The 18,695-nt window shown below is 39.7% G+C and overlaps 1 protein-coding gene and 1 long non-coding RNA gene across 2 annotated transcripts in view; one reads left to right on the plus strand and one right to left on the minus strand.

The window, feature by feature from the left end:
* Nucleotides 1-14,005, minus strand: part of LOC130842320 (uncharacterized) — a 166,276-nt gene extending 152,271 nt beyond the window's left edge. Inside the window, exons 1-2 of the long non-coding RNA XR_009050402.1 lie at nucleotides 13,798-14,005; nucleotides 3,873-3,996 (exon numbers count right to left, since the gene is read on the minus strand). This is a non-coding gene — a long non-coding RNA (uncharacterized LOC130842320). The remainder of the gene's footprint in view (nucleotides 1-3,872; nucleotides 3,997-13,797) is intronic.
* Nucleotides 14,006-14,287: 282 nt separating this feature from the next.
* Nucleotides 14,288-18,695, plus strand: C1GALT1C1 (C1GALT1 specific chaperone 1). Its single transcript, XM_057719226.1, has 2 exons — nucleotides 14,288-14,459; nucleotides 16,771-18,695. Exon 2 carries the CDS (start codon nucleotides 16,776-16,778, stop codon nucleotides 17,730-17,732), a length of 957 nt encoding a protein of 318 aa, XP_057575209.1. The 5' UTR covers nucleotides 14,288-14,459; nucleotides 16,771-16,775; the 3' UTR covers nucleotides 17,733-18,695.

Raw genomic sequence — 18,695 nt, forward strand, 5'->3', positions numbered from 1 at the left:
CAGAAAATGGCAGAGAGGGAACCTACCTCAATATAATAAAGGCCATATATGACAAACCCACAGCAAACATCATTCTCAATGATAAAAAGCTGAAAGAATTTCCACTAAGATCAGGAACAAGACAAGGATGTCCACTCTCGCCACTCTTATTCAACATAGTTTTGGAAGTCCTAGCCATGACAGTCAGAGAAGAAAAAGAAATAAAAGGAATGCAAATTGGAAAAGAAGAAGTAAAACTGTCACTGTTTGCAGATGACATGATACTATAAATAGAAAATCCTAAAGATGCCACCAGAAAACTACTAGAGTGTATCAATGAATTTGGTAAAGTTGCAGGACACAAAATTAATGCACAGAAATCTCTTGCATTCCTATATACTAACAATGAAAAATCCGAAAGAGAAATTAAGGAAACAATCCCATTTATCATCAAAACAAAAAGAATAAAATACCTAGGCATAAACCTACCTAAGGAGACAAAAGACTTGTATCCAGAAAACTATAAAACAATGATGAAAGAAATCAAAGATGACATAAACAGATGGAGAAGTATACCATGTTCTTGGATTGGAAGAATCAATATTGTGAAAATGACTATACTACCCAAAGAAATCTACAGATTCAATGCAATCCCTATCAAATTACCAGTGGCATTCTTCACAGAATTAGAAAAAAATTTTTACAATTTGTATGGAAACACAAAAGACCCTGAATAGCCAAAGCAACCTTGAGAAGGAAAAACAGAACTGGAGGAATCAGGCGTCCCGACTTCAGACTATACTACAAAGCTACAGTACTCAAGACAGTATGGTACTGCCACAAAAACATAAATATAGATCAATGGTACAGGATAGAAAGCCCAGAGATAAGCCCACACACACATGGTCACCTAATTTATGACAAAGGAGGCAAGAACATACAATAGAGAAAAGACACAGCCTCTTCAATATGTGGTGCTGAGAAAACTGGACAGCTACATGTAAAAGAATGAAATTAGAACACTACCTAACACCATACACAAAAATAAATTCAAAATGGATTAAAGACCTAAATGTAAGACCAGACACTATAAAACTCTTAGAGGAAAACATAGGCAGAACACTCTACAACACAAACCATTGCAAGATTCTTTCTGACCCACCTCCCAGAATAATCGAAATAAAAAGAAAAATAAACAAATGGGACCTAATGAAACTTAAAAGCTTTTGCACAGCAATGGAAACCATAAGCATGACCAAAACAAAAACAAAAACAAAAAACCCCAACTCTCCCATTCTGGGAGAAAATATTTGTAAATGAAGCAAATGACAAAGGATTAATCTCCAAAATACACAAGCAGCTCATGCAGCTCAATATCAAAAAATCAAACAACCCAATCCAAAAATGGGCAGAAGACCTAAATAGACATTTCTCCAAGGAAGACATACAGATTGCTAACAAACACATGAAAAGATGCTCAACATCAATAATCATTAGAGAAATGCAAATCAAAACCACAATGAGGTATCACCTCACACCATTCAGAATGGCCATCATCAAAAAATCTGCAAACAATAAATGCTGGAGAGAGTGTGGCGAAAAGGGAACCCTTCTCCACTGTTGGTGGAAATGTAAATTGATACAGCCACTATGGAGAACAGTATGGAGGTGCCTCAAAAAACTAAAAATAGAACTACTATATGACCCAGTAATTGCACTACTGGGCATATACCCTGAGAAAACCATAATTCAAAAGATACATGCACCCCAATGTTCATTGCAGCACTATTTACAACAGCCAGGACATGGAAGCAACCTAAACGCCCATCAACAGATGAATGGATAAAGAAGATGTGGCACATATATACAATGGAATATTACTCAGCCATAAAAAGGAATGAAATTGAGTTATTTGTAGTGAGGTGGATGGACCTAGAGTCTGTCATATAGAGTGAAGTAAGTCAGAAAGAGAAAAACAAATGCCGTATGCTAACACACGTATATGGAATCTAAAAAGATGGTACTGATGAAGCCAGTGGCAGTGCAAGAATAAAGACAGAGACACAGAGAATGGACTGGAAGGCACGGGGAGTGGGAGAAGGGGAAGCTGGGATGAAGTGAGAGAGTAGCATTGACATATATACACTACCAAATGTAAAATAGATAGCTAGTGGGAAGCTGGTGCATAGCACAGACAGATCAACTCAATGATTGGTGATGACCTAGAGGGGTGGGATAGGGAGGGTGGGAGTGAGGCTCTAGAGGGAGGGGATATCGGGATAATTCACTTTGTTGTACAACAGAAACTGGCACAACAGTGTAAAGCAATTATACTCCAATAAAGAACTAAAGAAAAAATAAATAAATAAAATAAAATAGGTATCCTATTCTGTTTGTCTGATTTGGAACTCTTGCTTTTTGGTGAACCTCTTAACTGAACGATCTTGTCTAGTTGGAACATTCCCCATAATGACCATTGTAATTCTAGGATTTTTTAAGTAAGATTTTGCCATTTTTTTAGATGTTTGTAGCTTCTGGGACCATAGTTCTTAGACATAAAATAAGCAGGTTTGCCAAAAGGCGGTGCATTCAACTCTTTGGAATTTAAGGATCCCATTTCTTTTAGCTAAGACTTTTTGGTCTCTCGGAGCCCAACTATAGTAGTCCCTCCTTAATCACAGGGGATACATTCCAAGAAAGACACCTAGTGAATGCCTGAGACCAGGGATAGTACCAAACCCTATATATATTTTTTCTATACGTACATACATACCTATTGTAATGTTTAATTTATAAATTAGGCACAGTAAGAGATTTACAGTAAAAACTAATAATAAAATAGAACAATTATAACAATATACTATAATGAAAATTATGTGAATGTGGTCTCTGTCATAAAATATTTTATTGTACTATACTCACCCTTCTTGTGATGATGTGAGATGATAAATGCCTATGTGATAAGATGAAGTGAAGTGAATGACATAGTCATTGTGATGTAGCGTTAGGCTACTATTGACTTGCTGATGATATGTCAGGAGGATCATCTGCTTTGGGTGATCCTGGATCATCAAGCCATGATGATGTTGATGGTTGGATGTCAGGAGCAGAAAATGTCACTGATTGGGGATCCCAGGCAGGATGGAGTTGGAGGGCTCAGGTTTCATTACACTACTCAGAATGGTGTGCAATTTAAAACATGAATTGTTTAATTCTAGAATTTTCCATTTAATATTTTCAGACCATGGTTGACTAGGGGTAACAGAAACTATGGAAAGTGAAATTGTAGATATGGGGGGACTACTGTAATACCTAAGAGGGTTGTGCTGTTGTGTTGGGGATTATGTGGTATTTTACAGCGTACCTCAGTGCATGGAAATTTTCTTGAGGTTGGTGATCAACTTATCCTAATGCAAGAGTCTTAGATTTATGTGGTGAGTGCTCCATCACATTTTAAGTGCTCAACCCATGCCCACCAATTTTGCGACTTTTGGCTTCCAAGATTCCCATTAGCAATAGCCCTTATCTACACAAAACAAGACAAACAAATATGTGCTCCTTCACACACCAGCAGTAACCAACAGATGTTACTGTGGCCTGGCCAAAAAAAGGGCCTGTACACACCACCACTAATTCCCAATATGGAACCTGGGGCTGGGGAAAGGACTGAACCAGCAGACCCAACAAGTGAGGACTGCAGACTGAGATTCTAACAAATGGGGAACTATTGACTGAATTGCCAGAAGTTCCCGACATGGAATCTGGGGGCTTTTCCAATCCAATAGGGAATTGTGGTCTAACTACCAGAAGGTCCCAGCATGGAACTGCAGAAAGCTAATGAGATCAGGAGCTCAAGGCAAAGAGAGTGGAATTCAGAACCAAGAGGAACTTACCCACAGCCCTCAGAAATGGCGAGAAAGACAGAGAACTCAAAGGGTTCGAAGGGTATCATGCTGTGTTTCTCGTCGTCCCCAAAGCCATCAGAAGTCTCTTTCAGTCCCACTGCTGCCACCAAATCTGTTAAATAACAAAATTCAACTGAGTAAATTTTAAACATCTTATTGGCTTTACTCAACAATTCATAAATCATACAGCATCCCATCTACCAAATAGGAAAAAGCTCTGAGGAGCTGTACAAAATGGAAGACTTTTACAGGTAGAAGGAGGCAAAACCAGGAAATTACTCTAGAAAAGAACTGATTGTTTCAGGCAAGGTCACCTTCTTCTGGGGGACAGCAGAGGCCTACCAAGCAGATTACCTCTTTAGTGCTGACCAGGAAATTCCAAACTGACTGGTTAAGATTACATTCCTGGGAGAGGCTGAAACTATAACTAGGTTTCGTATGTATTAACTCTCCGTTTGGTGACATGGGCTTAGCACAAGTGACTGCATATTGGGCCTTATCTCTTTTTTAACATACAATTTCCATAGCATAAAAAACTATGAATATGTGTGTGTGTATATATATATATAAACATCTCTGGGATACATATACCACAAGGGTTTTTCTAGGTGGTGGGATTTTTAGATGATCTTGATTTTCTGCTTTATTCTTTTCTATTATGTCTTCTGAATTTTTGTTATCACTATTCCTGCTGCTCAGGAGTAAGGTCAGCTTGATGGGCATACAATCTGTGCTATCACACAGGGTCCCATGCTTAGAAGAACCCATGTTTGGTTTAATATTCTGCTGTCACTATTTTGAAATTCTGAATAATTCATGAACAAGGGGCCCCACATTTTTATTTTGCACTGAGTCCTACAAATTACATAGCTGGTCCTGTCAGGTGTATACCTTGCCTCTTCAGCTCTCATCTGGAAATATGTTGCTCTACAATCACCATGTGAGAACTTGCTACTCTCATTTTTGTTCCTTCAAGTAGAAAGGTAAAACCTCCCAACAAGGAGGCTTTTGACATATTTTTCCCACTGTCAGCAAGACTATCAATCCTCTCCCTGAAGGAAAGAGAGAGCCTCTGAGAGCAGACTATTTTTTCTTCCCTACTAGATTTTAGTTTTACACTCTCTCCCAGCCCCTGATAGGATGGACTGCCGGTGTCCATAATAGAGTACTACCTTCCAAAATGCCAATCCTAGCAGGAGAAAAATCTGTTCTCCTGTGATCCACAGTCTATCCCAGCCACTTCTCTAGTATCAAATGCATATGTGTACATTTACATATGTGAATTATTGTTAAGTCATTCTATAATGAGCCTTCATGCCTAGGGCCTTGCCAAGCAAGGTTTTCATAATATCCCTAAGTAGTTTAGCAACAACTCAGAGCAACAGCTAAAGCCAATCTTCATAGCTACTAGTGAATATACCCATGCCCATATCCATGAGATTTCCTTATAGTTTATTCCCATCAACTAAACTTTTTATTGTCAGGGAATTTCATGTAATTCTCCACTTGGAGATTTCACTGTGCATTCCTTCCTTCGGATCTTTTATAAAGGTTTTTTTTTTTAACTAGCCCACCTCAAATCCCTAAGAAATCATATTTTCAAAATGCCAAAGTAATGTCCTTAACCTCCTTTATCTCTGTGTCTGTTTCCTATTTCTAAGGTGATATCTACTCAGAGAAAAGAGGGTCACAGTCCCATAGTGACTCAATTCCCCTAAAAACATTGGTTGAGGGAATTCCCTGGTGGTCCAGTGGTTAGGACTCTGCACTTTCACTACCGTGGGCCTGGGTTCAATCCCTGGTCAGGGAACTAAGATCCTGCAAGTCTTGCAGCATGACTAAAAGAAAACCAATAAATAAATAAATAAATAAAAATCCCCAAAATAAAAAACAAAAAAACCCAAAAAAGTTGTCATAACATCTTGTCAAAAATTTTTGGAGGTCAATTTATATTATATCCATCAAATGTCTTTATCTGCATGCTGTTTAATCCTTCAAAAAAATCCAGTTAGCTCGATAAAAATAATAGAAGTCACCACATTTCCTCTAAGGAGTTCTTTTGGTTCAAATATTCTATATAAGCTTTACTGACATGACATCAAACTCCCCAGTTTCTAAGTGACCTCCATTGTCCCACAATTGTCACATAAACAAAAAAAACTTCTAATTATGGATATTTTCAAACACACACAAAAGTAGAGAGAATAGTGCAAGGAAGTTCCAGGTATCTACTACTCAGCTTCAGCAATTACATCCTGCCTATCTCAATCATCATTTTTTAATTTTGTTTCTCGACTCAGAGGAAATTTTGAGCATTAGATTCTAACTAGGAATACAGCCAAATTCATATTCTCACTTGAAATAAAGCTGTCACCTAAGTAGCAGTTATCTAGTTAAAATCTAAAAGCATCCCCATTCCCAGATTTTCCGTCTCTAACCAACCTGCTTTCTAACTCCCTCTCCTCCCGCCCCTGAGCTGCAACTGGCACTTGTCCCAGCTAACCAGTCTAATCCTTTCAACTACTTAAATGTAGGACAGGAGGACTTTTAGAATAGATTTGCTTAGCATACTGCAGAAGAGACAAAATTGCCCTCTGACCACTGCATCCCAGGGCAATTCCATCTCAATTCTTTAACTTCTATAGAAGTGAACAAATAACAGCATTCGAATAAAACTTATTTTTCAGATCTTTTGCTCAAAGATTTGTGTAAAAACATGCCCACGTCCATCCACGTGAAAGTGGATATTTCACAAAGAAGGCAAAAACAAGACTCAGTGGGAATAAGATGGAGAATTAAGTCATGGATCAAGGGAAAGGAAGAAATGTTTCTAGGCTCCCTCTGGGAGACTTTATCTCCTTTCATCTTTCCAGCAAATTCAGGTATAATCTAAGTCACATTTTACATATGAGGAAACTGAGGAAATTCAAACCTCAGAAGTCCTATGGCTCAAGATACCAGTTTGTGAATGTTGCAGGAGGAATTGAATCTGATCTGTCTGACTCCAGACCACACCTTTCTTCCTAAGTCATAAACTCAGGAGCACTAGAAACTGGTTGGGATCCCTAGGACAATCCCTTATGAGGGTTGAGCCAGCAAACAAATGCCACTTTGTAATAAGACTTTCTCTCTTTCTCACCAGATGGTCCCCTGAATTAGTTGAAGCCTGTGGGCCTTAAATATAAAACAGGAGGATGTGTCTTGATTATAACACAGCAGTTTGGTTTCAGTTGCAAGTGTTATGCTTAAAATGTAACAATGTGATTGATTTACAACATTTTTTTTAAAGGATCAGGGGTTTTTTGTGTTTGGTCAGCCAAGCCCCTGAATCCCTGGCTGCTCTCCAAAACAGACAGAACTACACCTAGGCAGGCCACCATAAGTAAGGGTTCTATTTCTCTGGGACGTCTTTGAGCAATAGGACCTTCACTCAATCCATACTGCTGATGCTGCCCCTATGAGATCCATTGGAGGCAGTTCTTACTCTTCCTCCCTTAGCCAGACCAGACAAGAGGTATTTCCTCAAGAAGTCCCCAGCTTGGGACTCTCCTGGTGGCGGAGTGGTTAAGACTCTGAGCTCCCAATCAGGGGGCCCAGGTTCAATCCCTGGTCAGGGAACTAGATCCCACATGCATGCCGCAACTAAGAGTTCACATGCCACAACTAAGGAGCCCACAAGCCACAACTAAAGAGCTGGCAAGCCGCAACTAAGAAGCTGGCAAGCCGCAACTAAGGAGTCTGCCTGCCACAACTAAGACCCAGTGTAACCTAATTAATTAATTAATTAAAAAATAAAATCGTCAGCTTGCTGGAATAATATCCACCTAGCTCCTTCTTTGCCATTGGCATTTACCCTAGCCTGCCTGGATCTAGAAGCTGATCCCTCTGGACCAGAGATCTTCCCTCTTCTTCTCCACTGAGTTGAGGGGACAAGAGGCAGATTTAAAACTTGCTTCTCTCTTACTCACAGTTAGTATGCCTGTTTTGTCTGTATGTAAAGGCTCCACTCACCCACAGCTAAGAAAAATCCTGCTCTAACTTTGCAACTGAGAAATCAGTCTTTATTCAGACACATGCTTCCTCCACAAAGCATAGCAGTTGGGTGGAGTGGAGGCAGCAGTGAGGGTGCAAGATCCATGAGGGATAGGGAAGAAAACAATTCTGAAAGGGAGTGAGGAGCAGTCTCAGGGAAGGGAGATGTCATCAGAGGGTTAAGCAGGCAGCAGGAAGGAAGATGAATTCACTATTGAGGAGAAATGGAAAAGGGACTAAGTACAAAGCACTATGCTAGATGCTTTACATATACCAAGTGAGGAAGGACTGGAAATAGAGAGAAATTTATGAATGCTATTACACTAGTGCAGGCAAGAATTGATTAGGGACTGGTGGCAGTTTGAATGGGAAAGAGAGGATAGAAGCAGGAGTCACTGTGAAGGGAGTCTAGGCCTGAACTTAGCAATTGATTGGGTGTAGAGGTGAGGGAGAAGGAAGAAACCAGGAGCTTTGGGTTTTCATAAGTGACTGGGAAGATAAGAGGAAATGACTGTCAGGAGATGGATGTAGACAATATTAATCAATTCAGTTTGGGGCCTATTTAAGCTTTTAAAATTGTCATTATGCAAATTTCCAAACAGAGAAAAAGAGAGAATATGATATTGAAGTCCCATATACCCATTACCTAGCTCAACAATTATCAACTCACAGCAATCTCATTTCTCATCAATACCCTTACCTATTCCTTCTCTCCCCAACTGGATTATTTTGAAGTAAATCCCAGACATCATATGATATCATCCATAAACACTTCAGTATGCATTTCTGAAAGATATTCCTAACATAGCCACATACAATTATCTCACCTAAAAAGGTAACATTAAGCCTTTGATGTCATCAAATACTTAGTGTCATCAGTAAGTATTCAGACTTCCTCAACAGGCTCCTTGTTTGTTTGATTTATATTGGTTGATTGGTTAAAATCAGGATCCAGATAAGCAGAGCCACTGAACATAAGATTCTGTCTGAAACAGCCATATGGTGATATCAAGCAGGCAATTGAAATTTTGGGTCCAAAAGTCAAGAAGTACAGGCCAGAAATATAGATGTGGAAATCAACTTCCCAGAGGGAACGGTTGAAGCTATTTGAATAGATGAAGCTATTGAGTAGATATTAAAGGGGAAGAATATAACAATAAAAGTGGCCCAAGGATAGAACCCTGAGGAACAAAAACATTCAGAAGAGGAGAAAGAGACTGAGGATAGGGACGGGGAGGGAGTAGTTTGGGAAAGAAACAAGAAACTGAAAAGCTGAAAAAGAAAACAAGATAGTGTTGTCACTGGAACCAAAAAATTAAAGTGTTGCACAGAGGGAGGACCACACAATTTTCCAAACTCAGCATTTTCCCTCAAAAGAGCCTTGTACTAGGACTCAGTCCCTAGTCTATTGTGTGACTTTCTAGCTATGTTACAAGTTGAGCAAGTCACCTCCCTAAGCCCAAGATTCTTCAGATTTAAAAACAGATAAGACTAGTCCTTCTGATTAACAGGCTGCTATGAGGATCAAATGAGAATGGAATCATGTGAAGAAGGCCTTTGTTAACTGCAAAGCACTGGACAAATAGGAGAGGCTGTTCGTTCAATACATCTTTATTGCTATTTTTATTAATTATGTGAAAATATAACTGCTGAGTGGAGGATTTTAAGTTTTTAATATTGGGAAATTCTGAATTTGAAAGGCCATCATTCTTCAAGAGTCTCATTAGCTATAATAGCCAGCACTTAGGAGGATCTACTGTGTGCTGGACACTGTTTTAAATCCTCCACATACCTTAACTCATTTGATCCTCAAAAAAATCCTATGAGATAGGTACTATTAGTAACCTTGTTTTACAGATGAGGAAGCTAAGGCTGAGAGAAGTGAACTAACTTGCCCTAGGTCATGCGGCTAGGAAAGTGGCTTAAGCCAAGTCTTGCCTGTGCCAGAGCCTGACTTTTTTTTTTTTAATCTTTTTTCTTAAAATTGTATTTATTTATTTATTTTATTTATTTATTGGCTGCGTTGGGTCTTCGTTGCTGCACACGGGCTTTCTCTAGTTGCTGCGAGCGGGGGCTACTCTTCATTGTGGTGCGCAGGCTCCTCATTGTAGTGGCTTCTCTTGTTGTAGAGCACGGGCCCTAGGCATGTGGGCTTCAATAGTTGCGGCACATAGGCTCAGCAGGTGTGGCTCACGGGCTCTAGAGCACAGGCTCAATAGTTGTGGCGCACGGGCTTAGTTGCTCTGTGGCATGTGGAATCTTCCCACGGCAGGGCTCGAACCCGTGTCCCCTGCATTGGCAGGCAGATTCTTTACCACTGCACCACCCAGGAAGTCCCAGAGCCTGGCTTCTTAATCACTACACCAAACTTCCTCTTAAAAATATGCCTTGGAAAATTAGAAGATCACCATATTGCAAACCTAATGAATTATGGATCTAGGCATCAATGGCAGCTATCATCGCAAAGACAGCCAGACATAATGTTCCTGAAGGAAGCACACGCCACCACCTATGAAGTAATTTTGCATCCCCTCCTTCCCCTCCAAAAAACTGAACCTGAATCGAACAAAGCTTTTAGATTAGGGTTATGGTTGCCAGATAAATTTCAGGATGCCCAGTTAAAACTGAATTTCAGATAAACAATAGTATTTTTAGTGTAAGCATGTCCTGTGCAATATTTAGTATGTCCCATATGCTATACTTGGGACATAGTTATACTAAAAAAGTATTCATTGTTTATCTGAAATTCAATTTTAACTGGGAATTCAGTATTTTTACTTGCTAAATCTGGCAACCCTACTTTAGATCCAACTACCCATTTATAAGGAACACAAAGGGCAAAGGAACATATTAAAGGAACCAGAATGAGGCTATCTGCACCAGACTGTGGGTAAATGTACACGACTTCTTCAACAAAGAAATGCCAAGGGCGAGAGAGAAAAAGAAAAACCTATAGACTAAAGAGACTTGAGACACAAAACTCAATCACAATGTGTAGACTATTTGGATTCTGATTCAGATTATTAAAATACCATGACACTTGTGATATTACTGGTAATTTGAACACTGTTAATTTCATAAGTATATTAAGGAATTATTCATTTTTTAGTTTTCTAGTGCTATTGTGGGGAGGGAGTTTAAGAAGCCTTTATCTCTTACAGATACATTTTGAAATGTTCATGGATGAAACGACATGTCCCAGAAGTGCTTCACAATAATTCGAAGGGAGGGAAGTGGAAAGCGTATAGATGTAATAAGATTGGCTTTGAATTGAGAATGTTGAAGCTCCCTTAAAAAGCACATGTGATTTCATTATACTTTTCTATTGCAGTACATGTTTGAAATTCCCCACAGTATAAAAAGGTTTTTGAAAAAACAATACCTAACACAGTACCTGACCTACTGTAAACACTTAACACACATTTGTTGGCAGGCAAATGGGTTTGTTAATTTAAAAAAAAAAGAAAGCTTCCAGATGGTCATCAAATGGAAAAACATTTTAAAATGAGATTGTAAGCATGAATATGCCTGAAAACACAAATGAGATTCATTTAGGGACCAAACTATACTCAAATGGAAACAATAATGAATTTGCTCAGACAAGGGAATTTGTTTATTAAAGACAAACAGTTGTGAAATTCTGGGCAGAAGAGGTACATGTATTACAGCTATTAATTTTGGTAAACACAGAAGACATTTTAACCCTTCAAAAAGATGTTATGCAGAAAACAATCCACCTTAGATTTTCTTCAGTATTTATTATTCCACTTAACTGTTTTGGAAAGTCATGTTAATTTCCCAAAGGCCTTTGGACAGATTTTGAAAATTTGAATGTTCAAATGCAAGTGATTGACAATTACTAAAAATTAATGACTTCTCATGCTGAATAATGCATGCACTTGTAGGAGGACTTCACCAAAAATGCAGTGTTGTCAGTTTTTAATGCAATCTTGCCTTACCTGCTGGGTACATGAAGGCAACCAAATTCAAAAGCAACCCTCACTGCCACCCCCCCCCCCCCACACACACACACAAGGTGCAGGTTAGTGTATTTAGTGAAGTGTTTAGTGCAGGTGAGATAAGCTGTTTATTTTATGCTTAATATTACACTATATGGATGCACCACAGTCAATTCAACCATTCTCTTACTGATGGATATTTCCCTCTATTATAAACAACAATGCGTTTGACCTTATACATTTAGCTTTACATTGTGGTGCTTTAATTTCTGAGGAAGACATTACAAGAAGTGGGTTAGCTGGGCCAAAGAATATAAATATTTTTAATTTTAGCAGGAACTAATTGCCTGTATTATTTAAATTAGGGCTACAATGTGGAATGGCGTTTTAAAAATGAATCATCTAACTACAAGTCAACCATCTCACTAACCTCACTTCAAATGCTAAGTATGTTTAAGCTCTGCTTTAAGTAGAGAACTAGGTTCTTAGACATTCTCTTATTGCCAGCGCTTTTGGTGTTGAAAATTCCATGGTTTATTCTGTTTCAGATCATTTTGTACCAGTACTTCCAGTTTGATATTCCTCCCTGTACCAGAAAGAAGCAGCATTTTAAACAGACTCCTTGCCACTGTCTCTGAATCCTGAGTGCCATTTCTATCTGTCTTTCCATGGTCCTTTTTTGCAAGGAGAGACTGGTTGTCCGCACTCTTTAAAAGGTAGTTTTATTGGTATCTTTTCCTATTATTCTTTTTGTCCCTCTAATTTTAAAGATCTCTTTATTTGCTGTTCTTCGAGTTCAAAAATAACAAATGCTTGTTATGACCAGTGAAAACAATGCAATAAGGAGGATGTATAAAGACAAAGCTAATCACCCACACCTCGACCTCCTGATGTGATCAATATTAACAGCCTGCTGAGGAGCCTTCCACCACTCCCCTTGGTCATACGAACAGATCAAACATATGTGCACATACATAAAATTCTGTTTGTTTTCACCAAAGTATAATCATACTATGCACATTATTCTGCAACTTGTTTCACTTAACTATATATGTGTATGTATATACACATACACATATATTTGTATATGTGACAATAGACAGTATGCTATTTCATAAAATACAGGGGAAACACTCTGCAGTTTTAAGTTCTTTTCCAGTTCTAAAATTCACTGTTGTATTCCTTTGGAGAACATACCACAACGTATTTGCAATGAATTGTTTAATATCTTTCTTCCCTGCTAGACTGAGAGCTCCTAATTTTGTTCACCACTATATCTCCAGAATTTAAGGTAGTGCTGCCAGGACAGTAACTGCCTAAAATCTATTTGTTCATTGTTTCAGTGCTTCCTGAAATCTTCAGTCCACTTAAACTGGGTCATTGCCAATACTCAAATGTATGTGTCTTTAGGAACTCAGGCCTGAGTAAATCACCACTCAAAGTTATTTGGATGGAAACTGGTGACAGTACACTTAAAATTTTTGTAAGATTTTGTGCTTTTTAGCAAAAACCTCTTTCTGACACAAAAATGAACTTTAAAAGACAGATCACATGTTTCGTGGAAAGAGAGCTCTACACATAATTAGAGCTGAATTCTACTCCCACCTCTGCCATTAATTACTGTGTGGCCTTTAGAAAGTTCCTTATCCTTTCTAGTCCTGGCTCCTCATCTGTTGCTCTAACATTCATTAATTCCACAAATATGTACTGTCCACTGCACGTGGCACTAGGTTAAGTGCTAGTGATACTGGGGTAACATAACAGCTAACAGTTAACGAATGCTTACTGTATGCTTGGTCTTTCGCTAATGGAGTCAAAGGCACTATCTCATTTAAGCTTTTATGAGATAGCACTACCGTGACACTTTCTATACAAAGGAGGGAACTGAGGCATAGCGAGGTGAAGCAACTTTGCCAGCATACCAAAGGACGCAGTGAAGACAGGATTGGATTCCGGACAGTGGGGCTTCAGATGTCATTCCAATAACCTCAGCGAATCCTTGACCTCATAATTCGATGACTATTTCAGTGGCCTGCATTTAATTCCAGCCCAGGAGTACTGGGTGGAGCACCCTCTTGTCAATGTGAGGGTACAATGCCTCAAGGGCTTGTCAGGGAAACCACTAAGAGACGTGACACGAACTCAGTCAAATGAAACGCGCTACCTCGCTCTCGCGGTTTCCACACCCGGAAGGTGAAGCGCCGGGAGGTGTCAGCGGGTCGTACGCACGCCTCTCTGGGCGCCCCATTGGGTACGGGCGAGCGTGCGGGTCACGCCAGCAGGACGCGCTTCTCTGAACTCGGCAGGGGGCGGGGAGAAAGGGCGCGCTGCGTGCGGGCGGACCCTACCGACGTCGGCGCGGGCGGGCGGCTCCGCGTGGCCTAGGGCTCCTTTGCCCCGCCCCGCTGCCCGCGCCGTCGTGGCGTATACTTCCGGGCCCTCCCCACCTTTAGCGAAACCAACGAGAGGACACCGCCTACATCTAGAGCAGGCCGACCAAGGAATGCAACCGAGTGGCGTGCGGACGTGAGAGGAAAGCCGTGCGCGGCTGCGCTTTCCCGCCCCTGAGCCGTTCTAGACGCGGGTGAGTGCTGGGGCATCTGCCCGCACCTGGAGCTGCCCCCAGAGCAGCCCCCGAAGCGGCTTGACCCCGCCCCTTTCCGGGGAAGGCCTGGGCCCTAGCCCACTCCCAGCATGCTCCACGCGGGATGTCCGGGCAGGTGCAGTGGGAGGAACAGTGAGGGGGGCTGATTGAGCGTCGGCTTCCTAGGGGCGCTCCCTCGGCCCCTCCTTGGGGTGTTGAGGTGAACATGTTCTCCTCCTCACTTGTGTAATCCATTCCATCCTCCTCCCTTCTCCATACTCCACCCCAACCACCTTCATCTAAAAAATTTCATCTCAAAAACCACTCTGGTAGTTTCTGCCTTGTTTGTGCCCGTGTGCAGTTTTAAGTTTCCCTCGCCTCTGCACCAAATACCCTATCATGTGCATCTCTAGATGCTACTCCTTAGAAAAATTTGTGCAAATGATTCATAAGTAATATCCCCATCAGGAAGAATTCTGACATACATATGCCATTATCAAGCTAAGAGACCCGTGAATTGTGTGTTGGTCAGAAATAATGAAAATTGTGTAATATAAAATGCCAAAATCCAATATAAATAGTTCATTTTGGAGTGCATCTGACAATTCTCGAACAAGCTGAGCTTGTTTCCTGTCAATTCTCTTTTCCTTATTAGAGCTGTGTTTGTTGACCAAGTTCTGTGAGTGACCCAGGAAAGCTGTCCTGCCTCTTTCCCCATGCCACCCTCCACCCCTGCTTACGAATTACATCTGTCAATCTATTCCACACCTTATCCTTCTAAGGTAATGGAAGTCAAAGTCCATTTCCTTTAGAAGAAAATCAAGGGATGGTTTCCTTGTAGCAGTATGGTGATGTTGGATGCAAAATATCAATTATGGTTAACAAATCCTATATGTTTTTCCATTTATAGGAAAACAAGGTTATTCAGTAACTTATTTATTAAATTAAACTTATATCAGGGTATCCGATTTCCTTTTCTTTTTTTTTTTTTTTTTTTGCTGTGCGTGGGCTTTCTTTTTAGTTGCAGTGAGCGGGGGCTACTCTTCATTGTAGTGTGAGGGCTCCTCATTGCCGTGGCTTCTCTTGTGGAGCACGAGCTCTAGGCGTGTGGGCTTCAGTAGTTGCAGCACATGGGCTCAGTAGTTGTGGCTCACAGGCTCTAAAGCGCAGGCTCAATAGTTGTGGCGCACGGGCTTAGTTGCTCTGCGGCATGTGGGATCTTCCTGGAGCAGAGCTCGAACCCGTATCCCCTGCATTGGCAGACCGATTCTCAACCACTGCGCCACCTAGGAAGCCCCTAGGGTATCCGATTTCTAGTTCATTTCTATCACTGACTGTGACTTTGGGTCAGTTACTTAACCTTTGTTGACCCTCTGTGTCCCTATCTGTAAAATGAGAAAAATGACACTAGGTAGCTTCTAAGGCCACTTTCAACTTTGAGACAAAGGGAAAATCTAAGTAGCTCAATGGAATATTCCTTGTGGAGATGGAGGGGAGATTGGAAAAATCACAGCAGTTGTATTTAATGTTGGTTTTTCTTTTAATTTCTAATTGAAATAAAAGTGTAGACTTTTCCCTTTTTACTACCCCGAAGAATAAGAAAATGCCTTTGGAGTAAATAAAAATGTTCGTTAATGGGCTTTTATTATTATACATCAGTTAGTTGAGATACTGTATTGGAAACCATTTAGTCTTAGGAACAAAAGGATAAATATTAACATGTATGTATCAATTCCAAGAAACTTGCTTTAGATATACTGAAAACACCTTAGGAGAGGAGCCATCAGTTAAATAAAGCTCTAGGTTGAGAACAAAGGCCAGCACAGATACCGTTGGTGATTTACCAATTGTAGGTGGTTTTATCTGTTCAATTTAAGGTTTTGTTGTAAAAGTCCATTTATATCTACAGAGGTAGTTGAATAATGCAAGCTTGTGAAATGAAATTCTTTTAAAGAGAATGATGGACAGACAACCTCTGTAACATTGGTTTCTAGGGTAAATACTTTGATTTAGTACTTGGTTAATTAAATCCCCATAGATGAAGTGCAAAAATAGCCTCCCAGAAAATTCTACGGCAGTGAAGTATTGCTGCAAAGTTCCAGTTTATACCGAACAGTAATCAGGTACCATTGGAAGCAAAAAATTCTTAAGACTCTCTTGGACTACTTGCACTGACTCAATTTCAAGCTTGGGAGGCTTTTCTTTTTTTTAACATTAAGAGCAAAATGTAAGTATAGGGGGAATATCAAACCAAATCACTAGACTAATCCTTTTCTATTAAATATCCTAAGGATCTTTTTTTTCTTTATAGGAAAAATGCTTTCTGAAAGCAGTTCATTTTTGAAGGGTGTAATGCTTGGAAGCATTTTCTGTGCCTTGATCACTATGCTAGGACACATTAGGATTGGTCATGGAAATAGAATGTACCACCATGAGCATCATCACCTACAAGCTCCTAATAAAGAAGATATCTTGAAAATTTCAGAGGATGAACGCATGGAGCTCAGTAAGAGCTTTCGGGTATACTGTATCGTCCTTGTCAAACCCAAAGATGTGAGTCTCTGGGCTGCAGTGAAGGAGACTTGGACCAAGCACTGTGACAAAGCAGAGTTTTTCAGTTCTGAAAATGTTAAAGTGTTTGAGTCAATTAACATGGAAACAAACGACATGTGGTTAATGATGAGAAAAGCTTACAAATACGCCTTTGATAAATATAGAGACCAATACAACTGGTTCTTCCTTGCACGCCCTACTACGTTTGCTATTATTGAAAACTTAAAGTACTTTTTGTTAAAAAAGGATCCATCACAACCTTTCTATCTAGGCCACACTATAAAATCCGGAGACCTTGAGTATGTGAGTATGGAAGGAGGAATTGTCTTAAGTATAGAATCAATGAAAAGACTTAACAGCCTTCTCAGTATTCCTGAAAAGTGTCCTGAACAGGGAGGGATGATTTGGAAGATATCTGAAGATAAGCAGCTAGCAGTCTGCCTGAAATATGCTGGAGTGTTTGCAGAAAATGCAGAAGATTCTGAAGGAAAAGATGTATTTAACACCAAAACTGTTGGGCTTTTTATTAAAGAGGCAATGACTAATCACCCCAACCAGGTAGTAGAAGGATGTTGTTCAGATATGGCTGTTACTTTTAATGGACTGACGCCTAATCAGATGCATGTAATGATGTATGGGGTATACCGTCTTAGGGCATTTGGGCATATTTTCAATGATGCATTGGTTTTCCTACCTCCAAATGGTTCTGACAATGACTGAAAAGTGAAACAATAGCATGTATATGATCACCATATAGGACATGTGTTGTTGTTTGTAGTAACAAATGCATATCCAACACAGCAGTATGTTTCTTTTTTTTTTTTTCTCTCTTTTTCAGTTTGGTGGCACTGGTTTATTCACACATTGAAGTTTAGTAGTATATTTTAAAATAGGGTGGGTTTTTTTTTTCTTAAAACACATGAAAATTTCAACTGTGTTGGAAAGAAATGTTTTAAGAATAGTAATTTTACAAATAGAGGTTATATTTATAAATAATATATTTATGTGATAAATTCTAAATTATGAACATTAAAAATCTGTGTGGCACATATTTTTGCTGATTGGTTAAAAGATTTAACATGTCTTTTTAGCTTTCTAAGATATGCAAATCTCTAGTTGTGAATTTGTGATTAAAGTAAAACTTTTAGCTATGTGTTTCTGTTACTTCTAATGTTGGTTTATGTTCTAAGCCTTTGCAAGTGGCGATGGATTTGCTTTCTCAAAATACACAACCAAGCAATAAAGGGAATGTTCCCAACCACTGTTAAAGTGAAAGTTGAAATCTATCCCTGAGAAAAAAAGTGAAAATCACTTATAAAGGTTAATAATTTTCCTGGGAGCTAATTTAGTGGCATTCCTCAGCATACACAATTTCATTGTAACCCTCTGTACTTCTCTATGCAGATATTGAAATTGGAGTAGTGACTATAAACAATGTAATGTCCTTTAACTGTATTGTTTCCCAGTTAATCAAGCTCTCAGCTGTGGCTTGGGTAAAAATATATCAGTTGTGGGACTTCCCTGGTGGTCCAGCAGGTAAGACTCCACGCTCCCATGCAGGGGGCCCCAGTTCAAGATCCTGCATGCATGCCGCAACTAAGAGTCTGCATGCCACAACTAAAAGATCCCACGTGCCACAACTAAGACCCAGCGCTGCATAAATAAATAAATATTTTTAAAATA

The sequence above is a fragment of the Hippopotamus amphibius genome, chromosome X, assembly GCF_030028045.1.
Source record: "Hippopotamus amphibius kiboko isolate mHipAmp2 chromosome X, mHipAmp2.hap2, whole genome shotgun sequence".
NCBI classification, from domain to species: domain Eukaryota; kingdom Metazoa; phylum Chordata; class Mammalia; order Artiodactyla; family Hippopotamidae; genus Hippopotamus; species Hippopotamus amphibius.

What these genes read in the sequence shown, in the direction of transcription:
- C1GALT1C1 (XM_057719226.1), top strand. Translation starts at nt 16,776, where the DNA reads ATGCTTTCTGAAAGCAGTTCATTTTTGAAGGGTGTAATGCTTGGAAGC.